Source organism: Sander vitreus, chromosome 7 (genome assembly GCF_031162955.1).
Source record: "Sander vitreus isolate 19-12246 chromosome 7, sanVit1, whole genome shotgun sequence".
NCBI classification, from domain to species: Eukaryota; Metazoa; Chordata; class Actinopteri; order Perciformes; family Percidae; genus Sander; species Sander vitreus.
In genome coordinates this window covers 5,784,307-5,808,674 of record NC_135861.1, presented here as the reverse complement: position 1 = coordinate 5,808,674, position 24,368 = coordinate 5,784,307, and the positions used below count along the sequence as shown (strand labels likewise).

The 24,368-nt window shown below is 40.7% G+C and overlaps 1 protein-coding gene across 4 annotated transcripts in view; it reads left to right on the top strand.

The window, feature by feature from the left end:
* The window catches only part of tns2a (tensin 2a), a 70,532-nt gene that overhangs the window by 32,317 nt on the left and 13,847 nt on the right, over positions 1-24,368 (top strand). For all 4 annotated transcript variants that reach the window (XM_078254329.1, XM_078254330.1, XM_078254328.1 and 1 more), the window contains exons 4-17: positions 11,073-11,111; positions 11,554-11,595; positions 12,376-12,425; positions 14,354-14,537; positions 15,283-15,333; positions 15,438-15,560; positions 17,285-17,349; positions 17,854-17,937; positions 18,610-18,722; positions 20,248-20,308; positions 20,735-20,810; positions 21,189-21,318; positions 23,863-23,928; positions 24,078-24,194. In XM_078254329.1, coding sequence (XP_078110455.1) covers positions 11,073-11,111; positions 11,554-11,595; positions 12,376-12,425; positions 14,354-14,537; positions 15,283-15,333; positions 15,438-15,560; positions 17,285-17,349; positions 17,854-17,937; positions 18,610-18,722; positions 20,248-20,308; positions 20,735-20,810; positions 21,189-21,318; positions 23,863-23,928; positions 24,078-24,194 — 1,201 coding nt within the window. The remainder of the gene's footprint in view (positions 1-11,072; positions 11,112-11,553; positions 11,596-12,375; positions 12,426-14,353; positions 14,538-15,282; positions 15,334-15,437; positions 15,561-17,284; positions 17,350-17,853; positions 17,938-18,609; positions 18,723-20,247; positions 20,309-20,734; positions 20,811-21,188; positions 21,319-23,862; positions 23,929-24,077; positions 24,195-24,368) is intronic.

Here is a 24,368-nt window from a genome sequence, read left to right as displayed (position 1 = left end):
AACAGCTTGAGACAGAGACCCCTTTATTTCCTTTTGGGGTCAAAAGAAAGTGTGGGAACAAGAGACAAAGAGTGAGAGAGGGGAAACGTGCTGAATAGGGAGAAAAATGAAAGAGAAAAAAAAACACAGATAAACACTTACATACAGAAAAGCACTAAAAGTGTGATATGGGACTCCTGAGTCCAGGGGATAGAGGTGTTTCACCCATAGGTGTTGTTTTTGCTTAGCTGTGGCCTTGAAGTCTCCTCATGCTAGGCCGGGTGCTTTCTGGTTTTCTCACGAAGTCCACCTTGTCATGATTAAGAGGCATTAGACATGTGGGGTGCATTTGAAGGATAGTCATAAAGCTAAGCCAGGTAGCTCTCAAACCTGCCATAAAGAGTCCTGCAGGTTTGTGCCAAAGAGAGAACACCTGCATTTGTGACTGTCAGACGTACATTGCGTTTCTGTAGTTCAGCTATTTCATTGGGGCATGGAATTTACAAAATATGGCATATTTTTTAAACATCAGCTGCCTTGCTAGACTTCTGAGGCTAGGACTTTAAGGGGTGATAGAATGATTATATAGATATATACACTGTTCCTTAAGGTTTCCTAATAGGGTTTGTAACATTGGTTGGGCTGAAAATTGCCCGAATGCTATTTTATTAGGCCCTTAACTACCCTGTGAATATGGCTCTATTTGATCTCATGAATATTTAGATGAGCTGCGCGCTGATTGGTTTGAGCGAACCCCATAGAAACACATTGGAGACGAGACAGCAGGTCTCATATTTCAGACACTGCAAAGGTATACATTGTTTGTCGGGCTATTTCGTTATTAAATTCACTTCACAGACTTTTTTAAGCGAGAAATCAACTATATAAAGCTCAAATATGGGCCGTTTTACGAAAATTGATGGCTAATTGCAAATTTAGTAAGACGTGTCGGACTTTAGGAGCTCCACACAGTCTGACGAGAACCACCATACCCAGTTAAAGTCACCGTTTCTCGGTTACTGGATGACCGGGGCTCGGGGCTCCGCGGAGCTCCGGAGCTGCAAGCTAGGCTATGTGTCCCATTTAATCCTATGGGAAAAGATCGTTGCTACACTTTCGGCATAACTTTCGTATATTTACAGTTTGAATTTTGTCACGCCACTTACATAACATGTACCCCAAGGTCTTATAAAGCTAACAATGGTATCCGATTTGAATTTAATGAATTTTTGTGAACATTAGGGGTTTCGTTAGCTGCGACTGTCCCTCCAATCCTATGTGTACAGATCGCGGCTAGTTAGCGTCACTTTCGGCATAATTAAAGTATATTTACAGTTTGAATTTCGTCACGCCACTTATATAACATCTACCCCAAGGTCTTATGAAGCTAACTATGGTGTCCGATTTCAATTTAATGCATTTTTGTGAACATTAGGGATTTCGTTAGCTGCTACTGTCCCTTCAATCCGATGAATCGCGGCTAGCTGCAGGCCCTGGAGCTCCATCAGGGCCTCGGCATTTTGTAGTCCAGTAACCCAGAACCGGTGACTTTGCGCGGGTATGGAGCGCCGCGGGCTTCCCTTCGTGACGGAGCTCCAGCTAGCTCACAGCGAGCCGGAGTCTATGAAGTAGGACACGCCGGGCGGCGAGGCAGCACCGGCCGCTGTCACGTAGCCTGCTGAGCTCCTGCTGAACTGCGACACACAGTCGGACAAAATTTGCAATTAGCCATCAATTTTCGGAAAACAGCATAGTTGATTTCTCGCATACAAAAGTCTCATAAGTGAATTTAGTAATTAAATAGCGGACCTCTGGAGATCTACATGACCTAGCTAGATTCAGAAGACTAAGCTGACCTCAGGTCAGTGGTGTAGCCTATGCAAATGTTGGGGCGTGACAAAGACTAGGAGTTGAGATGCTTACGTCAGCTTCCAGCTTTGTTGAGATTTGCCCGTTTTCAGCGGCAGTTTCAAAATGTGAGATTTGCAGAGGATAGGGGTATCAATGGGATTTTGAGCTTCTATGCATGTCCTATTTACCCACCAAACTGTCGTTATTCAACTATGACAAGGTAAAATCAGTTTTGCATTCTATCACCCCTTTAAAACAGAGATACCTAATGGCAATAGTGGGATACACTGCACAGTGGTAGCTACTACAGAAGTCTTCCCCCAAGTCTGCATATAACCCACATGACAATTAACTTCCCAAGCCATTTGTCTTCGGGTGACATCCCAGTACAACTGCAGTAAGTAAGTGGGATTTCTATCATCTGGTGAGAGCCAAATTGTTCCCCTAAGCCCTCTTAGTATTGCAACACAGAATGTTATACAGAGTGGGCAAGTGCAAAGGTAGTATTTTCCACCCACGTTAACCATAAGGGCTTAAGTCAACAGGTGGATACATGTGGAATTGTCCACAAATAGAGCATGTGATTGCCAACCCCCAGTCCCACTTTAATTTGAAATTAGTTTTTTTTAAAACGTCCCTGTTACTTATTTTCCTCCGGTTTAGAATGATTATAATTGGTTCAGACAGATTTTAACATACATTCCTTTTACCATTCATCTGTTTGGAATTTGAACTATGACAGAAAACAGGTGTAAGACATAAACTCTTGACATGCTTGAGCAATATTGCCTTGGAGGTAGTATAGGACTCTGTTTTGGTATTCGGAACATATACAGTAGTTGGATACATTAACCAGAAGGCCTGCTTGAGAGGGGTGGAAGTAACTGTTTTTACAACATGTCTGATCTTGCTTTGTCTTTTTTTGTATTCGTATGTGCCTGTACTACTTTGCTAAATCAGTTGTCTGTAGGTGCTTCATTGATGCTGACATACCTGTTGCATTAACATTGTTCAGAGAAGAAATTGCTCTCTGGGGTCTTATTGCTGTAAGAATCACTGTACTCTGTTCACTTCAAGTCCCCTTGCATTCTTCTCTAGCTCGCCGATGATGGTGATGATGAAAGCACACAAGGTCATGGCCAACATTGGCTTTCACTGCTGATTCGTTGCAGCTTTCATCAATGCTCTCTGATTGGCTCTCCCAAGGGAGCTTAAGGATTGGGGAGACTATTAAGCCTAAGGCTAAACATCAAAGGAAATGCTGCATGAGTGCTGCGTTCATATGTAACTAATTCCGCTTTTCCACTGCATAGTACACCTAGACTCCACTCTACTCGCTTTTTTATGGGTTTTCATTAGCAAAAGTTGTGGATAGTCCCTGGTACTTTTTTTTTGTACCACCTCTGTTAAAGTGCTCATATTATGCTCATTTTCAGGTTCATAATTGTATTTAGAGGTTATATCAGAATAGGTTTACATGGTTGAATTTTCAAAAAACACCATATTTTTGTTGAACTGCACATTGCTGCAGCTCCTCTTTTCATCCTGTGTGTTGAGCTCTCTGTTTTAGCTACAGAGTGAGGCATCGCACTTCTGTCCCATCTTTGTTGGGAGTCGCTAGGCGAGCATTATATCGTGTGTTACAAAGTGACCCACGTTCGTCACGGAAGTAAAGCTTGGACTACAATAGCTGTTTGGAGCAGTTTGTGAACAGCGTTTTCTGTTGGAGATGGTAAGTCCCTTTGGGGTGGACTTTGGGCTTTTTCACTTTGTAAACCTATTACATACACAAAAAGATATATAAAACAATAAAGGGGGAAAAGCCAAAAACCATAATATGAGCACTTTAAGGTTCCAAGCGAGCTGAGCCTATACTAGAATGTGGATTAAAAACATTGCAGACCACCAGAGAGAACCATCATTAGCATGTCACTGCACAAACCCACCATTTTTAAATATCCAAGCTATCGTCAATAGCGACCCAAATTTTTTATGTTGCATCGGTTGTGAATTAGAACCCCAACAGGGTGATGGATTTGAATCAGCTGGTCGCAATAATGAAAAGCTCACTCTACATTATCCCGCTTATTATACGGCTGCTAATACAGAGGTTACCCGCTGATAATGCCTGCGTCCCGGTCGGGACGGTTAACCTTACCGCTGATGAGCACCGCTCTCCGGCGGAAGCTAGGTCGCCCTGGTGAGTGAGCTAACCATGAAGCTAACTCATGCTCTGTTTGCTCTGTTGCCATTTGCACTGTTAGCGATCCCAGTTTCCTCCACCCTCTCTCTCCCTCTGGGATCCGCTGATTCGCGGTATGAGCTCTGTATGAGCAGAAATATTGATTTTAGAAATGTTATAAATTTACAAATGGTCCTCCAGAGTATGATGATCAGAACTCAGTCCATGGCAACGGTCTGTTGTACAGAAATAACAGGCCGGAGAATGCTATGATTGACCAATCAGAATTGAGTATTAAAAAAAGCTGTGTAATAAATAATAATAATTTTAATTATTAATTTATTTATTTTTTCCTTTATAGTGACATTAGGCGTTCATGTTTCATCATATTCTGTCACATTATTTTGCTACCTTTTCCAACTTAATCATGTCTATTGCTTCAGTAATCCATTCTTTCTGAGTTGGTGTATTTGAAGCAATCCAGTTTTTCATGATTACCGTCTTTATGACCATACATAGTGAGAGAAATATATTTTTTAATCTTTAAAGATACTGTGTAAAGTTATGCAAATCTCCCCGTTTACATGACTGTGGTGCGAGTGGAATGTCTTTTTTAGAGTGGATCATTGCTTTCTTTGTTATGCCAAATTTTATTACAGTCCCACAAAAGATGGAGCAGAGTTCCTTCAACAGCTCCATATTCTATACATTTACTATCGTTTCTGATTTCTATCTTCTGATTTTGTGTAACTGTGACAGTTTACAATTTTAAATTGCCTTAGTTTGATTATTGTACAGCGGAAGGGCTGCCTTGAATTTTTCCATATATCATTCCAGGAAATGCGCAGAATATAAAAATTTAATTTCTGTATTCACACACATATGATAGCCTAGAAATCTAGACGCACCCTAGCGGCAGCAAATGTAATTTGCAGCCAGGGTCAGTCTAGCAACTCTCTGTTGGCTTGCGAGCTGGAAAAACCAAATTCTGGTCAGGCCAATCACATCGTGTATAGAGTCGGTGGGCGGAGTAGCAGAGTTGTGATGGTTCCGCGTGAATTCCCTGCTACTTGAAAACAAAGAAGATGGCTGCTGCTGGTGAACAGCGGTCTTTTGAATCGGCTTTGACCGCGACTCTGGAAGACTTGGAGTTAAGCACTGAAGTCATTCTTAAAAAAAGAAGATGTGTTCGGACTTTTGCCGACCGGATAGGGCAAAAGTTTAATCTATCAACTAGCGTTGCTCTGGTTGGCTATGAGTGCAGAGGGAATTTGAAAGACAACCATTTATCCCGCCCCTCGGATTGAGCCCTGCCAATGGTGAGTTCCCAGACCCAACATCTTGATGTGGGTCTGGCTTGTCAGGCTAATACAACGAATCACTCTCAAACTCAATGTCGCAGGCTCTCACAAACACACCCGTTTCTCACACTAATAACATACCAAGGCTGCTGCCTCACCCTTATCCCTCTCGGAGCCCACAGCTCTTAAGCCATGCGTTGAGAGTAGGAGAGCTGTGCACTATCCATTAGCTATGCTTCTTCTGGCTTTGATGGATCAAAGAGCATGTAAAGAGCTGGAGGAGCCAGGGTCAGTGCAGCAAAACAACGGACAGAGAAGAAAAGGACAGAAGGCTGGCAGACGGAGATGGAGGGGGGTGGTGGAGGTGGTGGAGAGGGTTATGGGGGTCACAGCTCTCTGAGCATCGACAGCTGGACCCACCTGAGAGGAGGCAGTTGTACTTGTGAACATGAAGCTGGGGGAAATGTACAGAGAAAAATGATAGTTCCATAACAGTAGTTGTGTAAGTAATTTGCATGATTGTTTTGGTCATATGGGTCATTTTGTCATGCTGTCAAGTCATGCTACTCTTCTTCAGCTTTTACTTTGCTATTTATTAAGAACATTTTAGGCATGTAACCAGCACCTGAATCCGGAGCAAGTTAGAACAAGCCAGTTGTGGGTTTTTGTCTTTTTTCAAGGATATTTGGTTACTGGGGATCAAACCTGTGACCTTCCAGTTTGAAGACAATTCAAGACCGGGGACCACGAAGACATGAGAACAGTGGAGGTTCAAAAGGAAGGTGCAGTGAATGAAAGGATTTCAAGAAAGCTTAGGTAGGAAGACAGAAAGGTGGGAGAAAGACAAACAGGAAGGTGTTTGTTAGGATTCGATTAGAAAAGAAAAGGAAGAGAGGAAAGGAAGTATTGAGATCGAGAGAAGAGGAGAAGGGAGAGGATAAACAAAGGAATAGAGGGTGGTTATGGGAAATTGGAGTGAGAGACTAGAACAAGAAAAAAAGAGATGAAAAGAAGAGATAGAGATTGAAAAAAGTACAGAGGAAGAGAGTTAGAGTCAAAAACAAGAAAATGAAAAAGAAATATGACTTAAAGAGGAAAAGTAGTAAAACACAAAATAGAAAGTACAAGTAAAGAGGGACCTGAACAGGGAGGAAAATGGAGGGAACGAGATGAGATGGGTGGAGGTCTATTAGCAGGAAGTTTGTGCGTAAGTGTTGGCCTGGGGAGATGGAATCTGGTGTGGTGTGTTTGTTCTGGCTTAGCGGCCGCCCTCAGCAGGCCCCTTCACTGGGCACTGGGAGAGAGAGATGTAGAGGAATACATGGAGGAGAAGAAGAAAATATTAGAGAGAAGAAGGAATGGGTCAATGAGCAGTGTGAAAGCATCAAACCAGGTAAAGCCTGATTAATGCTAAATTCCGAAATAGAAGCAGTTATGGGTACACAGTCAAAATTGGGTAACTGTAGTCATAACAACTGGAAATTTGAAACAACGTGGACTACTTCCAGGATTGGCTCAGTGAGGAGAAACTGGAACCAGTACATGACTCCAGAAGGTTTTCATTTGTCTTGTTAAAGGCTAGTTGAATTGCTTGATTTTTCCGACAATACCACCAGATTTCATTATGAGTTTGGTGAATGTTCGTACACCAAGCCCTACGAAGTCAGAATGAGACGTTTGCTGACCCGGTGACATACAGTACCTGCCCGAAACCTTCCAGTTTTACGTGGACTTTCCCAATTTACATTGTCCTCCTGGGATAGCAGATTCTGTCTAAATATATTTTCATGTATTTCATAGCTTTATAAGGCCCTAAACTACACATGCCCATTCTGATTGATAAAGTGATGTTCTGAGAGATAGAGGATGGATACCTGACCCGAGGCCGTCGGGACCCGATGGTACCCAACGGGCTGGGCCGGGTTCGGACAGATATTTAGAAATGATGTTCGGGTTCGGGTTGGGCTCGGTCACATCAGCGCATGACATTTCAGAATGCCTTCCTACAGTTGCTTAAAAAAAGCGGGCTTTTCACACAAACAAACGAAAAAAATGAGATTTTAACTGTGTCGGGCTCGGGTCAGGCTCGGACATAAATATCTTAATGCCTGTCGGGTTCGGTTACTGCTCTGTCGGACGCGGGCCGGGCTCGGACAGAAAAATGCGGCCCGATCCGCACTCTGCTGATAGACAGAGTGAAGTGGATTCCACATTCCACATCTACATTCTTTAAGGAGGAATTTCCTTTCGTAAAATTCTGGAAAAAATGCTGGTGTGACTGAGTGTGAACAAACAAACAAACATACTGATGTGCATTCTTTCATATATGTTAGATTATGTTAAATTATTATCAGTAGAATCAGTAGAATCAGTAGATCAGCGTCACTGCTCTGATTTGAGGTGCATGTCGGATAAAACAACTCGTTGAAGCTTTACCAGATTCTGCACTCCGCTTTCTCCCTTATTTTGCCACTTAGCTATACTGAAAACTAGAACTAGAGCTCAACAGTGTGGTTCTGGGAGGGAAAATCCCATTCATATTCTGAATCAAGATTTTGATTATTAGCCATAATGTCTTAACCATCCAAGGTGGACTTACCAAGAGGTATGAGATTGTGAAACGGTGGTATACAGTATGCTCCTGTAGAAGCCGCAATTCTGCATGAAGTCAACCTTGTTTTAAGAAAAGCATGTTTTATTTGCAATGTCATGGAGAAGTACTACACTACCCACAATCCTAAACGTAACAGTGGTGTCTCTGATTGATAGAGCTCACTGTTACCATGGTAATGATTTTTATGTACAAATTATTGTACCTTTGCCTATTTTTGGTGCTAAATCACATGTTTTATGGTCACGATTCATCTCGTATGGTTAACTTGGTTCCAGGCTAACCAGTAGTAAATGAATAAAAATCACCGGAACAGGAGACGTTCAAAAACTGGGCAGTCACTGTTGAGATCTATGACTGAAATATCTGCACTTTACTGTCAGACTATCTCTATCCCAGTTGAATGAAAGCATTAATGAGGTTTGGAGAAGGCACTTGTGTTTCAGTACATGCAATAATCTTCAGTACATAAATACAGTCACACACAAACAAACACAAAGCACATACATTGTAAAAATCCCAGGATCCCACAAGTATTTATGCCAGGAAAGGGTCCTTCAGTAAGACACTCAACACCTATCTTCTCACTTTTGCAAATTGCTCTGCCCAGAAGTGTTGGCTAAATGCCTGATATGCAAAATAAAAGTATACAACAATTGAAGTTAAGAGGACAGCAGACAGTAGAGGAGAAAAAGAGGGAAAGAGATATTTGACTGGGACAGGAAGAAGGTAATTGCTTGCTTGCCATGGTAGTTGGAAGTTTAGTTTAGAAGAAAGACAGAATTAGTTTACAGCATGCAAAGGGCACAGAAAGAGCCACATTTGTTTCATGGCGGATGAGCTTTATTTGAAGCTGCAGAGTCAAACTCACTGTCTTTTTAAACAGGGACTTTTAGATGTGCAATCCGAACACAATGCATTGTTTTACATGCTCTGATTAAAGAAAGGAACCCCCCCCCCCTCTGAAAAATAGAATGAAACTGATCTGCGTCAGCCCGAGGGAACTAAGAGAAATTAGAGCCCGACCCAACTCAAACCTATTTGGTCATGAATTGGGTTCAGGCTGGGAATAAAAAAAAGAACCACAACACAGGATAGGATTTGAGATTCATTTCCCTACGGAGATGGAAAAAAAAATTAATTCTCAGAGTGAGTCATACAGGAACATTATCCAGTTAGTCATTTGATAGCCGAACCCGAACCTGCTTCTTGCGACTTCTGTCAAACAAGGCAAGCCTCGATTTAGCTTATTATCTGTTCCTCTGACTTCCTGTTGATGTCTGTGGTTACGTACGAGCAACAGTGAGAGACTGAGCTTGATGCTTAAGAAAAAAGGTAGAAAGATTATTAGATTAGATTAGATTACTAATGGTGGGGTCCCAACTTGGCTAATTTAGCTGTCATGCTTATGGTTTTAACTCTCATCAACATTGCTCACTCACTTGTCCATTCCCATGCTCAGGCCACGTTCACTGCACACACACACACACACACACACTGTGGTGACACACCCACAGGTTCAGGGCCTGTGCAACTTCCCTTTTGTGCACAATGAGATATACACAAGCCCTTGCCCTTTTCCTGTATCCAAATAAACAGTCCAAAAAAGGCCATGTAGCAGGAACACTGCTGTGTGTGTGTGTGTGTGTGTGTGTGTGTGTGTGTGTGTGTGTGTGTGTGTGTGCGTGTGTGTGCGCGCATGTGCGTGCATGCACAAGTGTGTGTCCCTGTGTTGCACGTGTTACATAAGCATGACTATGGCCCTCGGCCCCCTTCATTAGGGCTGCTGTTCAGCTCCTGCTTCCTTTGGTCACAGTTTATTGACCTGTAGGCCCATAACAAACATGGGAGTTGTATGTGTCCCAGTGCTCCTCCGGCTGTGTATTTGGCTTCACATTTGCACATACTTTACATTTTCCAAACATGCTCTCAAACATCAGCTGTGTATTTACGTGGCACTTAAGTGCATCTAAGTATTTTCACAGACAGTGTTTGTGCTCTATTCATCATCGTGTAGCTCTTAAAAATGTCACCCTGTATATTTCTCCCCCAGTCTGGTCTCAACAACTGCCTGACAGTGGTGAAACACTATCTTAATCTTAGATGGACAGTGTTCCCAGCAATAGTTGACAAATTGAGATACAAGATAAAATGTCATGATTGTGTTGGCAATACACATTCCTGCGCAACAATACAGAGGCAGTTAATGTTGATTGATGGCCCAACATTCTGACTTTCTGGTTTTTATGTGGATATTCTTTAAATCTTAAAATGTTAAAGTTTGACATTTTGGGAAATACCCTCATTAACTTCTTTGCCAAATGTTAAATGAGAGGCTTGATACCACTCCCACGTCTAGCAGTTAGGCTAAATATGGAGTCAGGAGACAGTTAGCCTAGCTCAGCATAAAGACTGGAAGTAGGGGGAACAGCTAGCCCGGCTTTGTCAGAAGGTGAAAAAATATACCTACCAACAACTGTATACAGGACTAATAAACACATTATGTATCCTTTGTTCAACCCGTACAAAAACAAAATGTTTTTACGGGGACATACGGGAATTTTTTCTTGGCCTGCTAGGCTAGCACTCGAATTACAAGCTAACTTTACAGTGGGGCAGTTAAAAGTCAACGAACAGCGTTTTCCTTTATCCACTATTTTTCTATCTTCAGTGCAGCAGATAGAAAAGTGCTTTCCCTCATTATTTCTGAGACGGTTAGGTGTCATAATTATCTGTACAGCATGGCATGCTAGCTTTCTCAATTTTTGTTAGGAAAGAGAGCAGCAGCCTAGTTTACTGAGGCTAGCTGTTTAGTCCTGGCTCCAGCATTGTATTTAACGGAAAGATAAGAGAGTGCTATCAATCCTCTCCTCTAACTCTCAGCAAGAAAGTGAATAAGCATATTTATCACAATGTTGAACTACTCTATCATACTTTAACATGAACTTAATGTCCAATAATTAGTCAGACTTTGGTCTTTTATTTGTGGATTTTTCCATCTCTATCTTTTTGTGAGAGGAAGTATTTGCTCTTAATCATCTACCAACTCTGATTCCTTCCCTCTGTTCTGATGCAAAAATAATGCTTGTTTGTTTTTCCTGTGTGTCACTGTGAACCTTATATTCACATGTGTCTTTGTGTGTTCCAGGTGACCTCGGCATGTATCCCAGCTCCCTCAAATGATCAGGTAAGCATCCTCCATTTCTTTTCCTCAATAGCATTGTGTTTACAAGACTAGTTTTTCCTCTTTGCCTGGCCTAAGTTGCAAGGTATGGCTTCACAAAACCACTGTATGGTTTCCTCCTGCTGAATTCCTTTTGGGTAGCTGAGCCCTTAACCCAGTTTGAGCTCGGTTCATTCCTGGAGCACTGCAGGATTCCAGTCTAGAAGAAAGAAATAGTTGATGTTGCTACAGGAAGTCGTCATGTTGATCCATTAGAGAGTCTGTTTGAGTCTGTTTGTTTTAACTCTTCTTTCCTTCCTCTGTTTCCCTTCTATCCTCTTTCTTCCTCTCTTTCACCTTCTTTCGACCTCCTCCCTTTGCCCTACATCCTCTTACCATCCTTACTTTCACACCCTTCTCTCCTCTCTTCTCCTTTATCCTGTCACTGCTCCTTCCTTGCATCCAGCAGCGTAGAGGGACCGGCCCTTCTCGACACATCCAGAACCTGGTGAGCACACTTTATCCTCCCATTTTCTATACTTGTCCTCCTCACCCCCTTACTTTTTCTCTGTCCCACAATGTCCCCGATTTCATGCTATTTATCTTGAAAATGACCAAACTTGTCAGGGAAAAGCAGTTTGTGGCTTCATTGAATTTGATTTATCACATACAGAACAAACCAAAGTAAGAACAATGCCAGATACACTAAGAGTCTCTGTGAAAAAAATGTGTGTGAATGTGCTCAGCAAATGTAATGGCAATCTGCCTGCTAGATGATTAGACATCTTAGAGCTGATATTTTAGCCTAACGGAAATGTTGCATCATTTAGAAAGCATGAATGTGTTCAGTAATTTTCAATCAGCCCATCAGATCTAAAATTCTGCGTATCAAAGGGGAATATCTGACCTGGTGGTGGCGCGATAGAAAAGGTCAGGGGTCACCAAATATATTTTAATTCACTCCCTGGGGACATGAACAACAGAGAGTCTGGTGTATTTTTTTTTATCAATTATTCCAAGTCTGATAACAATAAAACTACATATCTGATAATGTAAAAATCTATATTAAATATCATAGTCTTGTATCAATGATGCTGCAAATTATATTCCTTCCCTAAAAATGGCATCAGACAGAAAACCTTTAAAATAATATTACATCGTGGCCGGGTTGGCTCAGTGGGTAGAGCAGACGCACATACACTATACTGAGCTATATTCTGAGCTTGACTGGACTATGTATTTGGTTTGTGGGATGGCCTCATTAACCAAACATATCTTTTTTTCACAGGGGTCGACCAAGTCTCTGACCTACACCAAACAGAGAAACACCCTGCCAAGGTAAAAGTCATCTCATTTATTGTGTGAATGCTGATTCAGCATTCAACATGCTATACTATCACTTTTTTTTAATCATTTTTCAACGTACTGTACTATGACTTTTTCATCACTTTTTTTGACATACTATACTATGACTTTTTTTGATATATTATACTATGACTTTTTTTGATATACTACACTCTGACATTTTTCACTCTTTTCAATATAATATACCATGACTTTTTTTCGACATACCATACTATGGTGGTTTGTACTGCTCCAACAGGCAAGTAGTCACTGCAGACTCTGACCTAGGTTCGACTCCCAGTCCAGGTTGGCCCTTTTCATGACGTTTTCTTGACATACATACTATGACTTTCTAAATGTGTTTCTTTTTTCGACATACTATGCTATTAGTGTTTTCAATATAAATTGGTGGCCTCAGTTGCTTGGTGGTTGGCACTACTCCATCAGGCAAGTCGTCACTGCAGACTCAGACCCAGGTTCGAGTCTGGTTTAGACCTTTTCATGACCTATGACTTTTTTTAACATACATACTATAACTTTTTAATGGCTTTTTTCAACTAGTCAACAAAGTCGACAAGTCGACAAAGTCTTTGTGGCACAGTGGCTTGGTGGTTTGCACTATTCCATCAGGCAAGTTGTCAGACCCTGCAGACTCAGACCCAGGTTTGAGTCTCATTTTGGATCTTTTTTTGACATACTAAAAAAAAAACATACTATGACTATTTTACCACTTTTTTTCGACATACCATACTATTACTTTTTTAATTACTTTTTTCGACATACCATAATATTACTTTTTATCACTTTTTTGACATACCTGCTACACTATGACTTTTCTTAAAAAAAAATTTTTTTAAAACTCATATATTCCATATATATTTTGTTCAATACACATTGAGCAGGTAATTAAAAAAAGAAATCTGGCTCCTCTGGCACCACCTACAGCCTGTAGTGTGATTTCCAAAAATCCACCGCTCCCTGTTCAGATGCACCAATCAGGGCCAGAGGGGTTTCTAACTGCGTCTTAATCACTGCTCATGCACACACATTCATTCTCCCTTGTGGGGGGAGGAGCTTAGGAGAACGTTTTGGGCTTTAGCAGAAAGGGGGGAGGGACTGAGAAGTTGTCGTTCAAATTTTTTGGCTAAGTCCTGGATCTTCCCAATCCTACCTACAGCACCTTTTAAAGCCATTCCCACTTTTCCAACTATTCTCACTACTTCACCTTCTTACGCAATTATGCCAGCAATCCAGTTTAGCTTTAGCAATTTAGCTTTTCAGCATTCACAATCATTTTCTGCAGGAAATGCTTTTTCTAGTTTCTCAAAATGCATGTTATGGAAGTGCCTGATTTTCAACAGAATGTAATGTCAATGGGTTTCCACTGCTCTGCACTTTGTTCCAATTAGTGTCCTTTCAGTCCTTTATTCCTCCCTCCTTCACTTGCTCCTCAGACCAATGGCCACTTCCTTAATTATTTCAGGAAGATTTAGTGTCAATCATGTGGTGGAACAAGTTGGCTTTTGAGCTGGCCTACATGTCACACATAGTATCCAGTTTCTCTCTTTTGCTTTCATCCATTATTTTCTTTTGCTCACTATCCATCCAGCCAGAAGTTTATTCAGACTGAGTGTAAAAGGAGCACACTCATGTTGAGCTGCCACAAACAACGTGTAGTAACACGTGAGCTAAAAAATGTTGACCCGTGTCTACCTTTCTCTCTCTCTGCATGACCACCTGACTAAATGTGTATTTGTGTTATACTGATGTGTGTACGTTGTTTTTCTTTTGAGCTGCTGTAGCTAAGGAATTTCCCCAGTGTGGTATTAATAAAGTCTATCTTATCTTATCTTATCTGACCCCTGCTTCCTCTTCTCCTCTTTCCCTCCACCCCCTTCATTTTTCGTTCTCTGTTCCTCTAGGAGCTTCAGTGTGGACCGTGTGATGGAGAGAGTCATGGAGCGCCACTACGACTTCGACCTGACCTACATCACCGAGAGGATCATCTCCGTTTTCTTCCCCCCAAAGCTGGAGGAGCAGAGATACCGTCTAAACCTAAAGGAGGTGGCTGCTATGCTGAAGTCCAAACACCAGGACAAGTTTCTGGTGAGGAAACAGTGATTACAGAAGCTTTTCGCAACATGTCACATAGTTTGTCTGTGATATATTTTGTTACAGCAGGGAATTTGACCTCCCTCCTTAGAGTATAATGTTTCATTCAGATGATGATGCTTGAGAGATCATTTGTTTTGACACAGCCACAGGAAGCCACAAAATACAGTTAGCAACCCTCAAATTAGCAGTTGGCTGCGGTGGAATGTAACTAAGTACATTTACTCAGGTACTGTACTTAAGTACAAATTTGAGGTCTTTTCTTTTCCTGCCACTTTCTACTTCTACTCCGCTACATTTCAGAAAGACATATTGTACTTTTAATCTGACAGCTTTAGTTACTAGTTACTTTACAAATTAAGATGTTTGCACACAAAACACATGTAGTTTATAAAATATGATGTTTTATTATACAACTATCCAACAATATATAGGCCTACAAGTACAGCTGAAATGATTAGCCGACTAAACACTTAGACACAGTGGATTGACAGAACAGTTTTCATCGTTTCCAGTTTCTAAAATGTGAGGATTTTTCTGCATTGAGTACTTTTACTTTTAATACTTTAAGTACATTTTCCTAATAATACTTACATAATTTTACCCAAGTAACATTTTCAATGCAGGACCTTGAATTTGAATACTTCATCCGTCACAGGCAGTTTATTTCGGTCACACCCATGATGAAACAACTAAAACGATAACTAGGCTAGAGTGATAAAAATCTCTTCTGTTTCAGCTCCTGAACCTCTCGGAGAGACGCCACGATATCACTCGACTAAATACAAAGGTAGAATGTCTCTTCTTGTGATTCTCGTAGCTCTGTGTTGAGAATTCAGTTCACAGCCTTAAGTTTAATCTCCTCGAACCACATGTCTCCATCTCAACCACCAGGTTCATGACTTTGGCTGGCCCGACCTCCACGCCCCACCGCTGGATAAGATCTGTGCCATATGTAAGGCCATGGAGACGTGGCTGACCTCTGACCCCCAGCACGTGGTGGTCCTTCACTGCAAGGTCAGAGTTCAGGGGGCCGCCAGGTTTTTTATTCCAGACGGACATCCCACTGTTTTCCAGGCTCTGAAATGGGCAGATGTGTCGAAATGTAGCAATGAGTAAAGTTTTGCAGCAACACACATTGAATTGACAATGAAAATAATTTGAAATGAATGGTGTTAAAAAATGTCATGTCATGTCAGTACATGCCATGCTTACATGGAGGTAAGAAAAGGATCAAAGTAGAAGTGTAGCACACAGAATATATTGAACATTTAAAAAAATATGATTCAAGTCATAATAACTCGAACTAACATTATGTTAAACAACCCTGTCACTCAATAACATTACATTTAGCCATGGTGCCTGTTGACCAGCACTTCTACTGTTTTCTATCCAGATACTCTATTTAAGTAAGCAATATCGCATTTTAAAAATACTCTGTTACAAGAAAAAAAGTTCCTGCATTTTTCTTACAAATTATCGGCAAAGTGTAATTACACTATCACATAATTACACTATATATATATATATATATACACTAAATGCACTGTACTTAGCTGCATTCCACCACTGCCATATAGCTGGAATAGCTGGTGACATAGTACAGCATAGTGGCCTGCCTCAATAAAGTTGAATCTAATCTAATCTAAAGATCTGGAGTTGGTCCCCGGGCGCTGTAAATGGCTGCCCACTGCTCCCTTGAGGGATGGGTTAAATGCAGAGAATGAATTTCGCTACATGTATGTGTATGTGACAATAAAGTACCTTTACCTTTTATAGTATGGAGCAATGTTCGATGATAATTAACGAACCACCTGAATGCTTATCATGGATAAATATGAACATGTATGTCAGTTACAATTTCTTTCACTTGCTTATACGTTAAATCTGCCCTCATCTCTCTTCATCTCTTCATTCTTTATTTGTGTTATAAATTCAGTTACATATTGCAGGTAAAATATAACTTGACTAAAACCCAAATTGCTGAGTGTACCATATAATTCACTAAGCCAGAGAATGAACCCTACAATGAATTTCAAACTCTGTGTCGTTACACATCATTTAGTGATTCATTTATGTCATTCTTTCATGAAGCTACTGGCAATTTGAACTTTTCCACTGCTACCAAGCAGTGACCAGCTAACACTGAGGGCCACCAAGCTCCCACAGCTTGTCTGGGTGTTTTTTTTTTTATTGGTTTTGGTCAGAAGAATTCAAAACCTAAAACCAGACTACTTCTGTGGTCTGCTGACTTTCCAAAACATTCCAGCTACAGGCAATTCTTTCCCAGCGGCAGATCACGCCAGGGACGGGAATAAACAAAGTTGTTGTCAATGAAGACTCGTAACATTGACAGACGCACAGGGCAAAACAAGCTCTAATTTGTGCTCAGTGTTGAGGTGCAGCCTTCTTATTGGTATCTGGAGGGGTCACATTAGGAATGTGAGACTGGAATGTCTTTGGAATGTGTCAGGAAGTACGGAACACCCAGTGTGAAAAAAAACCCCACCACAGGGAGCTTTTTAATTTGAATTCAAACTGCTTGTCCACATCTTTCTATGCCCCTGGCTTGTCCTCGTCCCTTCTCTCTGCCTAGCAGTGTCTCTCCATCAAAAATGTACCCTGCAGTGAAAGAAATTTCACATATTATAAGCTGTGAACATCAGCTGTCTTAGTACAAACCATAGTACCTGAGGATGAAATCATGACTTTGCCCATGTTGTTCCCTCTCCCTCCTACAGGGCAACAAAGGTAAAACAGGCGTGATTATTGCAGCCTACATGCACTACAGCAAGATCTCCGCAGGGTGAGTGTGTGTGTGTGTGTGTGTGTGTGTGTGTGTGTGTGTGTGTGTGCGTGTGTTGGAGACATCCAAAGCCACAATTTGACATTTTCTTGTTGCATCAGAATATCCACACAAAAGAGTATTGAAACGACGTGCACATTGGATTATAAATTTGACTGTTCAGATGTGCATGCCAGATATGTTTAAAAACGTATTGCAACAGTATATCTAAAGGGCTGATGTTTTCTAATTCAAGTATATGCAGCACAAGGATTTCTATTCAGACTTTGTTGATAAGTCGTTTGATAAATTATGCCCAATGGATTTTGCACAGGAACAGTGGAAACTGGTTTATCCTGTGGCCAATGCCAGCTGTATCCTATCCATGTACTTTCTGGCATCTACTGTAGAGGGTCTGGTGGAAGTCCCATGATGGAAATTGTGTGTGTGTGTGTGTGTGTGTGTGTGTGTGTGTGTGTGTGTGTGTGTGTGTGTGTGTGTGTGTTTGTGTTCATTTATGTGCAGGGCGGACCAGGCTCTCAGTACTCTCGCCATGAGGAAGTTCTGTGAAGATAAGGTGTCCTCTTCCCTCCAGCCGTCCCAAAACAGGTAGAGGCCACAGGATGAAATGAGGGGAAATTGGCCGGGGTGAAGGGTGGGGGGAGTGGTTGAAGGTATGCCACCGTAGCAGAGGTTATTAAATGCATCCTATTTAAGGGAAAGAGAAAACAGCCTTTAGCTTCAAGCTTTTCATGCATACAACTGCTAGATTTGATTTATCTTTAACCTCAGGTTTAGGCCTTTTTCACATCAGACATTTGAACACAGTTCAAATGTCTGATGTGTAAATAATAAGATTAATTGTGGAAATTTCAGACACACTTGTACATTTACAGTAATCATACAGTATACTCATATTAAAGGCAGAAAACGTGTTAAGAGAATGCCAGCTGTTTTAAGAGTATTCCTGAATTAAGTTGTGACGGATATAAACAAATATTTTTCTCAACTGATGGGCAGATTGTTGAAGGAAAAGTGAAATGTATTAGACTCAGGAAAATATGTTTTCCTGTCTTTCCTGTCTGGAAATTAACTTATACCTTCTTTGAAGAAACCACTGTTGACTGGCTATCTGACAACAGCATCGTCTTCTCTGGGGCTGTTTGCATTTTTCTACTCTCTTTTAAAGATACTCCTTTATGATCGCAAGTCTCCATCTGTTATTGTTATTCCCCATTTTTATCTCCCTTATTGTATATCACAACGCTCGGTCTCTTTCAGGTATATCTATTACTTTGGAGGCCTTCTATCCGGGGCCATCAAGATGAACAGCAGCCCTCTCTTCCTCCACCAAGTTCTCATCCCGTCACTCCCCAACTTCCAGGGTGAAGGAGGTGTGTTTGTTTAGTCTTTTTTACCAAATCACCAAAGCACAGACATCTGCCTGTTTCTAACGCATGTGTCATTATGGGTACGTCAGCTCTACTCCCTTATTCGATCATTCCTTACTCCTCTGTATTTTGATTTTAGATATAGTTACATCATGTGCACTTTAGCCTATTTGTATTTCTACAAATTACTGTATGGGACATTTTAAACACAACCTGTATTATTAAATAATCATTTAACAGAAACAAAATCAATACGTTCATGCGCAAATAATGAATAAATAAAACATTTACAAACTGTGGTTGGACAAATGTTATAAATATAGCAAAGGCAGTATAAGAAATACATTTTTCAATGCATGTGTAAATGGATTTTATTTGGAAATGTGGTACCAGGAACTGGTAGTAGTAGTAGTAGTAGTAGTAGTAGTAAAAATGAGCCCTTGTTATTACCTCAACTTGTAAATGTTAAAAAATAATGTTAAAACCAATGATTATAACTATAACTTGACTCCAACTTAAAAGTCAGATTAAAAAGACAGGTCTTTAATTTCCTTTTATAAATACAGAGAGAGCTTGCCCTTCTAATATCCAGAGGCAGTGAGTTCGACATCACAGTGTCTGCAAATACAAGCTCCAAGGCATTGAAAGTCACTACAGAGCCATTGTAGCTGACCGACAGCTGATTTTTAATTTTTTCATTTATTTTTATTTAACCAGGTAGGCCGCTGAGAACAGGTTCTCATTTGCAACGGCGACCTGGGAAAGAAAAGCATAAGCGTGCAGGACAACATACAGTTTCACATTCAATACAATACAGGAATACAGAATACAAAAGGCTACATAGTGCAGATTAAGTAAGCATTACAGGGCCGGTGCAAAGTAAGGTATAAGTAAGACGATGGCTATGCGAAAGTGATATGGTAATAACACAATATAAATGAATAGACAGTCTATAACACTGCCTGGATGTAGTGAAGAGTCAAACAAAACAAAACAGAAACAGTTGGTGCAAATTATGATTTAGTTAGTGATGTTGATCAGTTATAACGCAATATATATGAATAGACAGTCTATATACATGTTGCCATCATTTTTGCTTCAGATGATGCCTGAGAGGAGAGGACATGTCATTTTTACTCTTTGATTTGTTTTCCCTTGCATCTTTTCCTACATCTCTATCTCTCACGTCTTCAGTAGAAAGGACTGAAAACGTGAACACCATTAGGTGAACTGACATGAACTCTCTGTCTCTGTTCTCCTGTCTGGTCTGATTACGCAGATAAATTGTACATGTGATGTGATGCTTGTGTTGGCGTGGTGCTCTGACAGGCTTTGCCTACTGAATCATAGCAATGTTGCTGGTTGCAGAGCTCTCATAAGTGGTCACATTCACCCTCCACCCACACAAACAAGTCTGTTTATCTTTCATCTGCTGATCAAGTCCAGAAGGAGTGGGTGGCGGACAGCACATTCCTCTATCTACGTGTTGATCATGCTCGATATGTCTGAATTCTGTTCTCCTCCTTAGGTTACTACCCCTTCTTGAAGATCTACCAGTCCATGCAGTTGGTCTACACTTCAGGCATATAGTGAGTCTCCCTTGCTGTCATATGGCCAACTGATAGCTATTTGTTGGCTCTGGGGTGTTTTCTTTCATGAGCTGAGGTTTCAACACCATCAGATTTTATTTAAAGAGCTAGGAGTGGGAAGAAATACACAAAGGGCATCTTTCTTCTTCAATTCAGCGTTTAACTCATATCTTGTAACGCTATTGGTTACCTCGAGGCTTTTCCAAGTTAATAAATGTGAATAATAGCCACTGACAAGTGAAAACATGATCAAAAAGTGCTAAAATCAATCATTTTAATAGTACCCTGTGACATGATACAAACAAACAAATCTTTCACAGTGTTTCAGATGAGCCATGTTTGGTCACATACTGTATCTGCTTGCGTTCCTTGTATTTTGTTGTTTTTATTTAACAGGCTTGTTTGTGTTTGCTGTGTCGCCTACAGTAACCTTCAGGGCACTGGAGGCAGGCGCCTGTGTGTGACCATCGAACCGGCACTGCTGCTAAAGGGTGACATCATGGTGAGTTCACATGGGAAGGAAATGGCAAACATAGGACCCCCTGATATGGGTGGGGTTGTAATCAGGACTTTAGAACTTTTTTTTTATTACTTTCAAACTTTTTATCTTCAACAGACAAAAGAAATACTTTACAAATAAATAGTACATACAGTATACTCACATATTTACTATTGTCGTATTTCATCTCTGAAATAATACACTTTGGTCTGTTCGCCACTTTGTTAACTAGGAATCATAATTTGTCTGTTTTGTGCAGTCAGTCATTTCGTTGTCACTCGGTTTGGAACACAAAGCCCTTAAATTTACTGCTCAAACCCCTCATTATTCCACATGCGTTTTGAGATGTGTCTCTTCTTCCCTCTCTGCCTCCCTCTGCAGGTCAAATGCTACCACAGGCGAGCCCAGACTGCTGACAGAGACACTGTGTTCAGGTTGCAGTTCCACACCTGCACCATCCACGGATCCCAGCTCTGGTTTGGCAAAGGGGAGTTGGATGAAGCGTGTACCGGTATGTTTATTTAGGTTGTATAGAGCTTCTTTTTTTTTCTTTTTTTTATCCAAACCTATTCCACATTGATACGGCTGCATTTCCTCTTATGGGAAGTCCAGGAGTACAGCAGGTATCCTGTGTAGTATGGGGCATGTACAATGGCTACAAATGTATCGGTGGCACCCACTTCAAGCAGCTATAATTAACATTTGTTATATTCACATGACTACTTTTGCATGATAGGAGTCACACAGACTCAGAGAAACCCAGAGAGAATTATCACCCAACTTCAGCTCCCCTCCGCTCTACTGAATTTTATAGAATCGTTCAACTGATTGGTTTGGTTTTCCAGCCCACAACTTTGTTTCACTCTAACTCCTCTAATCAGCGTTGTTTCTTTGGCCGAGAGTAGCATTTTCATGCAATAGAGGAAGCTATCGTTTTCATGTTCGCATTTCTAGGACCCTACTTTTTCAGGGTAGATGCTAGAATGTAGTTACTGTAACCCTAACCCTGTCTTTTAACCTAATCCTAACCTTCATAGCTAGCTGCTAACTTTAAGTGTTGACACTTGCGCAGTATGCCAATTTCGTTCGGTTACTAGGGTCATAGAAATGCGGTCTTAATAATGTGGTCGTAGAAATGCGGTCCTGAAACTGCAGCATCCTCTATTGCAGAACATAGTATAGTGAACCGCGGCTGGAGGCTTTTCAGAGAAAAGCTCTAAAAACCAACTGTACACGACATGCCCTGCACCAAACAGCAGACACAGTTAGCGGCTAGCCGGGGTACGGAGCATTTAGCAGATAAAAAGACAAATATTTTTCCCAGAAATTTGTGAAGACCAAAAACAGAAGTAAAATATTGGATTGAATTGAGCATGTGCTTTTTGTATTGCTTAGGAGTTCAACTTTTGATTTATAAAATTAAGATTGTGTTATTTCTTCTTTCAAAAGTTATGCAGTCTCACAAATAACTAAAATAACAAACAAAAACTAACAAAAAATAAAATAAAGTGGAGAGTGGATTTTTCCTGGTTCTGCTTCCTTGGATACTCTTAAATTGCCATTCAGGCACAATTTGTTAATTGCTGTAGGATAATCATCACATACAACTAATTGACATAATCTTTAGAAATGAGCATTGTGGGAATGTGTTCACAGTGGTTTGCTACCTAGCATGGCTTCATAATACTCTGGGTGAATAAATCCCTTAATAGTACTAGCTTAATCCCAATCCTGGACATAATAACAGCTCTCTGGAGGGGAGTATGAGAAGAATGAGTTATACTGTATGCAGGGAGCGAGTGTCTCTAACTATCCCTCAGAGAGCGTAAAAGAGGCCTAGTGAGCGCTGGTCTGAGAGACCGGAGAGACCCGTAACATTGTTCTGAAACACACGGCGGAGGCAGAGAAATCAGTTTGACCTAAGTCATCCAAGGTGTGGGAGCATTTCACACTACATAAATCGAAAACGTGTTAATGCAAGATAAGCAAAAGCGACATGGCATGGCACAGGCGCACCACGGTGATGATTGAGCACCTCCTAAAACGTAAATATGTTAGAGTCCTTGATGCGGAGAAAGGGAGTTCAACAGCAGGGTAAAGTCACAACAGAATCCTACGTTTTGTTCCATTTTGAAGTGAGGAACGTAACGTCCCTCTTCTGGTGCTGGTGTGGTTTTTACTCGTTATCCAGCTTGACTAGCATGACAAGCTAGCGTTAGCTCGTTAATAACAGTAGTAAAGCAGGGGTGGGTATAATTTGCAAGACTAAAGACACGTTTTTATTCACCCGCCTTTTTTGGCCCATTCATTTTTCAATCTATTGTCATGTACAGTATATATTCTGTGCTTTGTCCCATATCAGTTATTGTTGACAAATATATTTGTGTGTGTTGTACTTTTTAATTTCATTTTAAAGTTCTTTTATAGCACTTGGTCATCTTAAGCTGTGTTTAAATGTGGTGTACAAATGAACTTAACTTGCACTTACTACAATGATGGTAATAATTTAATGAGTAAGCTTCGTGTGTGTGTGTGTGTGTGTGTGTGTGTGTGTGTGTGTGTGTGTGTGTGTGTGTGTGTGTGTGTTGTCTGTTGTCTGTATCTGCTCTTTGGGTTACTTACCTTTACACAACTATTAACTTAAACAACAAGTATGTATGTAAGTATGTATTGAGTTGATGTAAATTAATGCTTTTTTGTTTTTTTATCCGATTCATCGATTAATCGAAAAAATTATCGACAGATTAATCGATTATTAAAGCCAACGGAGAGTTGCTAGACTGACCCTGGCTGCAAATTACATTTGCTGCCACTAGGGTGCGTCTAGATTTCTAGGCTACTGTTTGATTCCTTTCAGGGGGTTCCCCACATCAGTGAAGCACTGGCTTTCTTTCATAAATATCATGAATAGATTACATTTACATTGGAAGAAGAGAGTTTAAAACTTCCAAATAAATATTTTTTTATGTGAGAAAAAGAGCTATTTGCCATGATTTTTGAGAATTTTGACAAATTATTCCCTCTTTGTTTTGATTTTCCTTTTTCTTCTCCCCAGATGAGCGTTTTCCATCTGATGCCACAGTTGAGTTTGTCTTCTCCTCTGGACCTGAGAAAATGAAAGGTTGGCTCACTTCAAATTCTACTTCAAATCTGTTTGACCTCAAACGTTTAGTTCATATTTTTCAAAGGGGTAAAAGACAAATTGATGTGAATGCTCAATTGTAATAAAAAGCTTGTTCAAAAATGTAAATGTAATGTGTCTTTCGTCAGGCCGTGAGTACCAGAAGAACGACCCCGCTGTCACTGTCGACTACAACACTGGTGACCCAGTAGTTCGCTGGGATTCCTATGAGAACTTTAACCAGCAATACCAGGACAGCCTGGAGGGTACTACTCTTTAACTGTATTCTTTATATCCAATCTCAGCTTGATATGAAGTAATTAATGAGGGATAATTACGAAGTTAATTAAGAAGTTGGCAGAAGTTAGTTAAAAAAGACCAAGTAGAAATGAAAGGACATCTGCTAAGTACTGTCAGATTAAGATCTGATCTTACTGTCT